Raw genomic sequence first — 11,248 nt, 5'->3', positions numbered from 1 at the left:
GAAAACTAACGAAAATTATAATTGATACTAACATAAGACCGTAAGACTGAACAAAATAATACTTAACTTTTAAATCATAACATGAATGTTTACTTATAAAGCAAATTCTTCATTCATCCGCGGACTTCTTTGTGTCGTAGTCATAAATGCCTCCAAATGGAGGTGCGTGATGCGTCTTAGTATAGAGGTGACAATAACGTAGTGACGTCACCATCTATGTATAGAATGGCTGGCTATATTCTTGAAATCGTCTATAATGGATACAATTTTGTTTTGATGAGCGGTACTTCGGTTGAAAAGACAGATTTTACTTGTAGCCATTGTGCATATCAACAGTTTTATTGATACTTTGACACCCTTTAATCCAAATTTGGTCTTTATCAACAGCGATTTTCTTTTCAAATAATTTATTTAACAAAAAAAAAACATTGTCGTAAACGATGCTGCAAATATATAGATTTGGTATCCATTGTAGCAATTTATTAAGGATCCTATATAGACACGACCGACAGTTGGTTCGAGGGCACGTTCTTTCCTGTCTTCCCTAAATTGATAGCTCGTGTGTTGTGGCTATTAAGATTCATTTGGGCGCAAGTGAACTATCTGTGAAGAAAATGTCCAATTTGAAGCAGGTAATGCATCGGTTATTTCAAAGCAACTGCAAGAAATCCCATGCGATGTTTATGACGAAATTGAGGTCAACGTTAAATTTTACGGGTGGGGCATGGAATTCGAATACATCGTTCGTTCAGTATTTCAACAAACAGCTGTCCACGCTGAAAGCGCTTGGAATGCAGTGTAACATGATAGCTGCTCACAGAATCAGGCGCACGATGCAGATCATGATGCTTTACAGAAATTTATACGGACGACAGACCCCATCCCAGTTTCTGGAGCGGCTGGACTGGCTGATCAAGGCAAATCCCAAGGAAAAGATGCTCTTACTACTTGGAGCTGCATTCTTTGACTGGAAATCCATGAGGATCACAGAGGAAGATATGAAGAAGTAATAATTATTTTATTTAAAGTAGTTTAAGAACATAAGATTGCTGCTTTTGTTGGTGTTGGTATCTTAGACTTAAAGTTTGCAGATAAATTTAGAAAGTACATGTTTGTAATAAAGTAATGTTAAATAGTTATACAAAGTACATCTTACTTATAAGCAGCAAAGTTACTTGTTAAACTTTTCTCCAAATTGAAGTAACATTTGTTCATAAAACCTGAAAGCAAATTTAACTGTTAATTATGGTAATAACATATATATACCTCCATGCTTATTAATATTAACACACAATCGCTATACATATGGCTTTTGTGTACATACCTCTCCTGATCACAACACCAATGTAAATTGTGGTAGTGGTACGTCGCTTATGAACTAGAACATGTCTGTTTGGTTCGATCCTTTAATAACTTCTGATAATAGTAAACAACAATAATGATGATGACGTCAATGTAAAACATACATAATTGCGGCAAAATGCGTTGACGTCGCAAATACTTGACATTACCGTTTTGAAACATTTTTGCAATCAATCTACCTCAAACTGGAGATTTTAGCAGTCATAGGTAAAAAAGAAATCGATCTCAAAAAGTTCATGTGTTATTTCTAGGCATACATGCCAGAATTTTTCAGGTTCAGGTCCAAATCGGGACTTTCCATAAAAAAATTGTCGGGACATTTGACCAAAAAGCGGGACACCTAAAACGATCAATCATTCCACCTTTTCTTTAGTCAATAGTCAGTATATTACTTACAAAAACTCTAAATTTCTGGCAAATATTGACAATTAATGTGTGTTCAGAATTTTGTGAACACAGATGTTCTCCATTTTCTGGAAGTAAACACACTATATAAACTAAAATGAGGGGTATCCCTGTATGCCTCGATTTGACATCCAATTGGTACAGCATATCCCCTTGAACATATGCAAATCGTGTGACACGATGTGAGCGCATCGATAACTGTTCTTATTCAACCAATCGTAAATTAACTCTAAATTTAGATTGATGCAATATGTACCAACTATTTTCTGAAAATCAGTCGAAAACGAAAGGTAATTTATAAGAAACATTAATGTATATTGGTCATCATGCAATTTGTTTTATGTACAAAATCAGTGTTTTGACAGGATTTATAACCTTAGATTGTATAATACACAGCATAATCATTGGACTTGATTGGGCCATAAAATACAAACGCAGGTGGCGTTTATTTCTGTATGATACATCATTCGATAGCAATTAGAGACCCCTATGATAAAAACACAATGGATTGAATGCTGATTAAATCAATAAGTTGCCGATAAATAACGGATAAGGTGTCAAAAACAACACTGGTGCACTCGAGTAGTAGAAGTGGTTGTTAATTGGGGGCAATAAAGGGATTAGCGATGGTAAGATTTAGCCAGAAAGAGCTCGAAAAGCTAATTATTGGGACCTTATAGCCTCACATTGTTTGTAACGAATGTCAGGACAAATCGTCTCATATCTTGATGGCGGGACAAAGAGCCCAAAAGCTGGACTTTCCTGCCGAGATCGGGACGTCTGGCATGTATGTTTCCAGGGTATGCTTAATATGAACTACTCCACATAACAAATCTTACTTTTAATTTTACTGTAAACTTTTATTTTAAACTTCTTAAATATTTATTCAGCATTTACGTTTCCAAAGGTTAGTTTTTAGCGATGCTAAACTGGCTATATGGTGTATTATTTGTTCACAGAGTGGATGAAGACTTAAAACCTTTCTTTGAATGCAAAGCGTCAGAGCTCAAGTACCAGGATGCAGAAGGGGAAGTGTGGGAAAAAGTGCTCGATATCAACCACCTCAAAGTGTGGCGCTGCCCAGTTACTGGGACATCTCTTTACAAATATAAATGTAATGTGTTATTAAGTATATTATTATTTCATGCATTCATAAATATCCAGTAAAAGACTACTCTGGGGAAGGAAAAATCTTTAAAATCTAACTCGTAACTTTTCCAATTGTTTCTGACCCTCCCATCTGTGTCTCCTGCACTCGTTTTCTGGAGGTTTTTTACATAACGCTTTCAGATATTGTAAGTGAGTCTACCTACATGATCTACAGATGAAGTGTGAGTTTTGTTCTGGTCCATTGATTTCGGGGAAGGTTATGGGCCTTGTTTTCTCTAAAATAGCTGCTGTGCAGATTCAACGTGCAGTAGGGGGGCATTGTGTTTCACAAATGCAGCTTTTTTTTCCTTCTCATTTTAAGTACTTAAAAAAATATAATGATGCCTGTTAAAGTTAAACAATGGGTTTAAATACACGGTTTTTAAATGTAGTCAATCTATATACGAAGTAATTTATGAATTAAAAATATTTACACCTGCCTTTCCTTAATCCGAAAAACAATTTGTTAGGATGGTCTTTATATCAGTTTATTTAAATTCATCTAGCATGATAATATTGCACGAAAAAACTGACTAATTATGAATATAAAAACCCCAAATTTTGTATCTTTCAGTGTATGGAACCTACTCTGACATACCAGCTAATGCATTCTTCAATATTCAGGTAATATTATATTAATTTCTTGTATTTGTATTAAAATGCTGTTTACATTACCAGGAATACTAAGTACATTTAATAGATGATTAAAGAACACAGTCGTTTTATCAAAAGCCTTAAGTAATGTTTTAAAATATAACCACTGTTTGTGTTAATTAATGTTAATATAATTGATAACTGATTATCTGAAAACTTCCATTAAACGCTAAATGCTTTGCAGATAGAAATCAAATTAATAAATCTGATCTTCACTATCATGCTTATGTTATTGTATTCAAAGTACTGATTAATTAAGATTGCCAAGGAAGTGTTGAGAAATAGAAAAGTAATGGGATGTGGATTTAATTAACAAAATACTAATAAAAAGGTGAAAATAACAAACTAATTATCTGTTTTTAACAGCTGGATTTGGAGTATAGAAAGAAATGGGACAGCCATGTGGTACAACTTGAGAAAGTGGAAGAAGATGAAGAGACAGGTACTGAAGTCATATACTGGGCCACGCATTTCCCTGTGAGTACCTTTTAAGATGTTCTTTTTAAGCATTGCCGCCATCAATACCCCCCCCCCCCTCCCAACACCTCGTCCCCCCCCCCAAAAAAAAAAATGGGTGTTTTGGGATATTATAATTTAATTTAATTCTGGCAACACAGTGTAGACACTATTTGGTTTCTCTTGAATCTTACACACTTTATCAACACTGCTACAGAAAAAAAGCAACTAGGGATTGCTCAGTCAATCAAGAGACTAGAGATTGCTCAGTCAATCAAAGAAAGATCAGGTGGCAACTACTTATTTATCCTAAAGGTATTTTTAGGGAGATGAATAAAGCTGTTGGTGTTTATAACAGAATAGTGATGTCCAAATTTCCTTATTCAAGGCCTTAAGTTAAAAAGCATGCACCCATACAGGTTTTTAATTAATGTTTTTTCTTAAACCTTACTGTTATTGGTTCGCAGTTTTATCCTATTTTTTTTTCTTATTTTGTCATACATGAACTCGCATTTACCTCATATTCTTGTATTTACAAAATTCTATTAATATCCACATTTGAACAAATGGAATCTAAATATGTATGAAGCATGGAATGTTTACATTTCCCAGATGAATTCAGAATGTAAATTCAAAATAACAATGTCTCATGGATTGCCTGGCTGGCTAGGTGGTTATTTTAGATTGTTGATATTTTTATTTTACAGCTTGGAATGCTGTATGATCGGGACTATTTGTTCGTTCGAAAGTACAAGGTTGGTGATTTCCTATCGTCATCATTTTGACTGGTATATTTTATTATTTTGGTCTTAAAAATGTTATACAATTTCATTTATAATTACCCTATTCGAAAAAAAAATCCGTGATTACAGAATCATAAATGTTTAAAGATTAAAAAACATGTCAGAATTTTAACTTTCACATTTACCGCATTTTGTTTTTGTTCAAACGATCTTTGCATGTATTGAAATCTTGCTTGGGTTAACTATTGTTTAATCTGCACATTATACCATTGTTAATATTTAGTTTTATTATCAAATGCAATGCATTTTACATGATTTTCTGAATTTATGTTACACATTTAAAACTATGTAAAATTTTTATAGAATACAATTTCCTAGCATAACTATTATTATCAAATAAAGATCAGGCCATGTAGAAGTTTCTTTCACAAATAAAAATCCAATTAACCCTTGCTCTCTCAGAAGCTAAGTGAAGATTGCAATGTGCAACGGTCATAAAAACCTGCAGGCTGTTCAAGTTTGATTATTTTTGCTGCTCATCATTATATTTGGGTAAACAAAAGTTTTCAATTAAATTTGATTTTCGAAGCGAATACAATCCAGTAAAAATGCCATTCTGGGGAGGTAAAGGCTTAATTGAGTCGTGTTCTGAGAAAGCTGGGCTTAATGCATGTGCGTGAATTGTCATCCCAGATTAGCCTGTGAAGTCCGCACAGGCTAATCAAGGACAACACTTTGCGCTTTAATGGTATTTTTCGTTTAAAGGACGTCCCTTTTTACTGAAAATCTAGTTTAAGTGGAAAGTGTCGTCCCTGATCATACTTAAAGTTTTGGCTAATCTGGGACGACACTTCACGCACATGCATTATGCCCAGTTTTCTCAGAACACGACTCAATTATTCCACCGTACTGGCAGGTTGATGTGGACCAGAATATAATGACGTTAAGTGCCAAGGGTGTGGAGCATCCTCAGTATCCAGAAACCAAGGCGTTTGTCAGAGTGGGCGAGTACACATCTCAGATGGTCATCCGTCCGCATACAACGTTTGACGCGAACGGCTTCGATTACGTGATGTCATACCATGACAATCCTCACCTCTACGTTCCCAACTACATCATCAACAAGTTGACGCTTTCTAGTGAGTGACGATGATTTTTTTATCCCCAGCAAAAAGGCAGAGAGATATAGAATTGGCCCTGTCAGTCAATCTGTTGAATCAATTCAATAAATTTGCTAGTTTAATTTTTTGTTTAGATTGTAATTTTAATTGCAATTAAGCCTGATAATATTCAGATCTGTTTATAGAGTATTCAAATTTGTATCAAATTAGTAAATTAATTTATATATCTGTCTTAAGAAGAGGGTTTAATGATAATAATGTATGAATACATTTAGTCATTGTTTGAATGGAATATATTTACCTTAAACAGGAATGACCAGCATAATGTTAAAACATTAAACTGATTGTTCATATATCCATAGCCTGATGGATGTTTGGGCCTCTTAATAGTTATCATCTACAGCCAAACAATTCATTGTTGTTTTTTTACCAAAGTATCCTAAACAAACACAAATGCACCCTAAATCTGAAAAAAATGCCCCCATCTGAAGTGCAATGCCACCATTCCCTAACAAGCGTTTGAAATAATAACACTGGGCACACTGTATTTAGGGTACTAATGCAAATTAAGAAATATGAAGTTGATCAATTAGTACAAGGGATTTTTTGCTAATTGTATAGCTGTTATTGGTTCATATTCCCAATTGAAAAAAGATTACTTTTTTACCTAAACCCAGTCGCAAAATTCACAATTGATGGGCTGACTAACAGCTATTAAAAGTTTAGATATTAAGAGTTTTTAAGTTGTTATATCCATATTACTGATATGTTTATGCCTGAGATTTTTTGGCTTTATTTCATGATTGTTGAAAAGTTAAAGAATGAAATTATCCAAGCTATAGAAAATTCCCGATTTCTCAGGCATAGATCATATTCTGTAATGGTGAGAAAAGCCCTGAATGATTTTGTCATCTTTGCCAGTCAGGTCCCTCGATTTGCGCTTTTTACCGCCGAATTTTTTTTTTTTTTTTTTTACTTTCATACTTATGTTGCCAGCTGGTATCGTGCTACTAACCTTTGATTAAATGTATATTTATGTAAATCACATTAAAATATAGCAATTTTAGGTGTTGAATGGTTGGTGAAACGATTATATAAAATTCCCCTTTTCGCCCAAAACGGCGCGTAATTCCCCCTCATGAGGGATGTGGGTGGCTTCCCCTGGTGGCAAGAGAGGGCCCTGCCAGTTGAGCCCTGTGGGTCATCATGGCCCTTTTGGTTTTCCTTTTGTTGGCTCCTGCAAACTAACTTTGTATTTGAGTCACTCTTGTCGGTCTGTCTGTCAATCCACATAAATGTTATCAGTTTAGTTAGCAAAGTAAGTTAACGTTTCTAAATCAAATAAAGAATAACTTGGAAGTTTTACCTCACTATGACATATTTATGCCCTTCAAAGGGCATATAGTGATTGCACTGTCCGTCTGTCCGTCACACTTTGCGTTTAGGTTTCAAAAAAAGGCTCATAACTTCTTTGTCGCTTCAGATGTAACATTCATATTTGGTATGCATGTGTATATATACAAGGCCTTTCCATACACACACACATTTTTACCCCTTTGACCTTGGGTTTCTAAAAATGCGTTTAGGTTTCGAAAAAAATGCTCATAACTTCTATCAAAGCGTTAATCGGGGGCATATGTCATCCTATGGAGACAGCTTTTGTTTTTAATCCGAAGTGATTCTTGCATTCCTTTGTAATTCGCCCTTTAACATAGCTGACAAAGCTTTAATGGAGTTTTGGTATTGTTTCAGTTACAAAGCTCAAGTTGTAATTGTCTTTCAATATGAAGCACTAGTAACGAAGCTCTCTCAACAATAGGTCTCCCGGCATTCCTGGAAGATCTCCACAAAGCCACGGTCAATCTGGTGAGGTCCAAGGAGAAGATCCGAGACTATCGGCACAGCACCAAGGCATGTGAGCAACCCGAGACCATGTCCCAGCGTATCAAGTCGTACAACTACACTCAGCAGCAATCACCAGTGTAGAGTTTTAAGGTCCCATGGACTGGTTTTATTAAGCATTTTAATTGCATTAAAGAATTTTAGAACATTTTTTGTGCGAGCACCCAAGACTCAGCATATTCAATCCTACTACACTGCAGGCACCAGGCTAAAATGTTGATATTGATTATAAAGCTATTGTGAAACAATTTTTGAGACCCATTGTTGTAAGGAGTATTAAATTCGTATTTTGATTAAAAATCGATAAGGTTCAATTTCTTTGCTTCTCCAAGACCATTTCTTAGCATGTTTAGTCCTTAAACTAGATCCTGCAATGGCTTACATGTATGCTCACCAGTCTATTTCTAATTTTAGGGGGATAATACTAAAAGTTATATGTATTTATATTAATTTATGATAACATTATTGAGCGACACTCTAGGGCCATACTCCAGCCTGTCAAGTAACATACTTCAACACTGGAATGATATAATACGTTTTTAGCTCACCTCTAGTGCTCATTAAAAGGATACTGTTATGACCACCATACTGTACCTGTGTCCATAAACTGTTTCTTTTAACTCCTCCTCCTTATGAGTGCTGGGCAGATTATAACACAAATTCTCAGGGGTGATCTTTGGTTGACTCTTGCAAAGATGTTTAACTTTTCCAGTAATCACAGCTAAACATACATGTAGATTTTAAACATGAAAATTTATACTTTTTTATTAAATCGCCATGGTCAATGATGTACTATTTTGTGTATGTCACATGATCATATGGTGGTCCTGTAAAAATGTGTTCAAATATTTCCCCTGGAGTCAAATTTGGAACCAGCCCTGGTGTTTCTTGTTTTCCATTTCTTTGTTTAGAACAAAAACACTTCCATTAAATCGCAAGAACAAGAGATTTGGCATGGTGGTATGGTGGTCCTCTGACAGGTTTGTTAAAACAATGCTCCTGACATCAAAACGGGCCATGCCTAGGGAACACAAGCTTTATGTATACTTATATGGTATAAAACTGGACTATAGATATGGAAAAATATTCTCAGAAACACGTATGTGATGGGTTTCATGTTGAACACAGTATGGTTTTCCTCTTTTAAGTCATGCCCCAGGGTAAGAAATAGACCTAGTAGTTGTTTGTTTTTGTTTCCATATATGTATATTGTGAAAATTGTAAATTACCTCTGAAACCACATGTCTCAGGGGTTTGTTGTTGAGTGTGCAAAGTTTGTCGAAGAATATCCTTGGGGACAAAGTTGGCCACACTCCAGGAGACAAATAATTTATAAAGACATGTACATGTATAGTTAATATTGATTAGCTTAAAAACTCTTTAACAGCATGCACTAAGGGTTTGATATTTGGTGCGGAGCATAGTTTAGTGTTCCTGTACCAAGTTTGGTCATATGCCTTAAGTGTCTTGTCCAACCAGTCATTTGGGTTCACATGATTTATTTTAGACTTGTACAGTAAATAAATTAATAAATCTTATTGTCTATTGTTAAGCATTTTGGTGTGCCATATTTTGTGGTAGACGTCATCTAAGTTTGTTAAAATCACATCCCTGGGGTCAAAATTTGCTTCCTTGGGTTACTCTTTGTTTGTTTGTCTTCGTATATAGTAAAATCTTTAATTTCTTTCAATGCTGTTTCACATCATATTTAATCTTTGTTATACTGAGGTAAAAACCAAGATAATATCCAGTTATTACACAGACATCACAAAACCAGCACATAACAATGAAAGGAGCTGCAGTTTGATTTTTACTCTGTTGTACAGAAGCGCGGATATTTGACATTACTTGGAACTGGTTCTTGTTTCTCCTGTTTTGAAGCCTCTATTTGCACTACCACAATTAAGAAGGGATCTGACATGTTTAACCACTGAATTTGAACGCTTATTTGGAATAAAAAAAATTAATTTAAATGCTGTTTTGTCTTAAAATACTCTATTTGAAGGCCCTGCAAGCTTTACGCAAAAGTGAAAAAAACACTGGCTACTGCTCAATCTTTAACAAAAACCACTCAGTGATCTTGCAAACTATTTTTTTCAATGATCACGTTATAATAATAACTGTTAAGTGTTTGTTAAGTGTTTGTGTGTGTGTGTGTAAATGTATAGTGAAGTTTTAACAGATAACTTATGTTAACATTTAAATATGATATGTAAAACTCAAGCTATTCACTTGTATGTGCATTTGCCAATAAGACATCACCTGTCAGATTTAATATTAATAATTATGTATGTCAAACATATGACTTGTTTTTGCTCTAGGCGTTTTGTAATATGGTAAATTAAATTTCTTCAGTTCCTTTTCCTAAAGGGCATAATAAATTGTTTAGATGTGTGCTTGCTTTTTTATCTGTATTGATATATTTGGATTTGATCATGAAATATTTTAAGAAATGAAAACAACCAGACCCAATATTGTTGTGTAAGGGTTTACTTAAGGTAGTTTGAAGAATTGGATGAATTGCTTAAGATCGTTCCAAATAATATAATTTACACATGCATTTTATGACATAAGAGGTTTTAAGAACAAAAGACTTGTGAACATCTTTTACTGTTTTGGTATCTGGGTTTTGTGTACAAGCGAATGTAATTTTTAGAAAAAGCGTTTATTTAGCCTTAAAGGGACTTTGTCGTTTCAACGATCTGAATTTGTCAAAAATAATTATAACATATAATATTGAACACACAACTTGCTATGTATAATAAGAAAACAGTTTATGCATTCTGAAATTTAAAAAATATTACTAACTTCCAATGTAATTGTGTAATTTATTCCTATGGCTGAACGGGTCTGATATACACTTGGGTTTTATCAGACTTGTTTGTTTCTTGGTTTTTATCAACTATCGTATTTCGTATTATATTTGATTATTAAATGAATTTGTTTAAGTATAGTTCATTTATCATATATGTACATTGCGGTATTTTTGCCTAGTACGTTTAGTCGATTGTCGAAGTATGATATTTTTTAAGTGTGTTCATAATAGGTTATTATGTGATATTATGTGATTATTTTTAATTAATTCAGCTTGAAGTATTAACACTAAATTCTAACACGAGTATTTGTCTTTACCCCCGGTAGGGTGGCATATAAATCGCACTGTCCGTCCGCCCGGCATTCCGTTTTCAGGAAGCTTTTATTGAACGCTTTTAGGTATTTAGCTGATTGTTGGTATGTGTGTCTACCTACATGACCTAAAGATGAAGTGTGAGTTTCGTTTCGGAACATTAATTTTTTGCGAAGTTATGGGACTTAGCCTTAACAATTTTGTTTATGATAACCGTTTTCCGGATTATAATTTGTACACAACGCGTTCAGATATTGAGCTGATTTCTGGTATTTGAGTCTACCTATATGACTTATGATGAAGTGTTAGTTTCATCCCAGTCCATCGAA

General features: G+C 34.4%; 1 protein-coding gene across 1 annotated transcript; it reads left to right on the top strand.

The window, feature by feature from the left end:
* The first annotated feature begins 481 nt into the window (after positions 1 to 481).
* On the top strand, positions 482 to 10,905 carry LOC127841743 (stAR-related lipid transfer protein 7, mitochondrial-like). Its single transcript, XM_052370797.1, has 7 exons — positions 482 to 1,006; positions 2,727 to 2,881; positions 3,491 to 3,540; positions 3,937 to 4,047; positions 4,734 to 4,781; positions 5,686 to 5,908; positions 7,710 to 10,905. Exons 1-7 carry the CDS (start codon positions 615 to 617, stop codon positions 7,874 to 7,876), a joined length of 1,146 nt encoding a protein of 381 aa, XP_052226757.1. The 5' UTR covers positions 482 to 614; the 3' UTR covers positions 7,877 to 10,905.
* The last annotated feature ends 343 nt before the right edge of the window (positions 10,906 to 11,248 follow it).

The sequence above is a fragment of the Dreissena polymorpha genome, chromosome 8, assembly GCF_020536995.1.
Source record: "Dreissena polymorpha isolate Duluth1 chromosome 8, UMN_Dpol_1.0, whole genome shotgun sequence".
NCBI lineage: Eukaryota > Metazoa > Mollusca > Bivalvia > Myida > Dreissenidae > Dreissena > Dreissena polymorpha.
The sequence above is the reverse complement of the archived record's forward strand: the minus strand, read 5'-3'. Positions and strand labels throughout refer to the sequence as shown.

What these genes read in the sequence shown, in the direction of transcription:
- LOC127841743 (XM_052370797.1), top strand. Translation starts at nt 615, where the DNA reads ATGTCCAATTTGAAGCAGGTAATGCATCGGTTATTTCAAAGCAACTGC. An exon ending in ACTGGGCCACGCATTTCCCT is followed by an intron (nt 4,048 to 4,733) that starts GTGAGTACCTTT and finishes TTTATTTTACAG; the next exon opens with CTTGGAATGCTGTATGATCG. An exon ending in CAACAAGTTGACGCTTTCTA is followed by an intron (nt 5,909 to 7,709) that starts GTGAGTGACGAT and finishes TCTCAACAATAG; the next exon opens with GTCTCCCGGCATTCCTGGAA.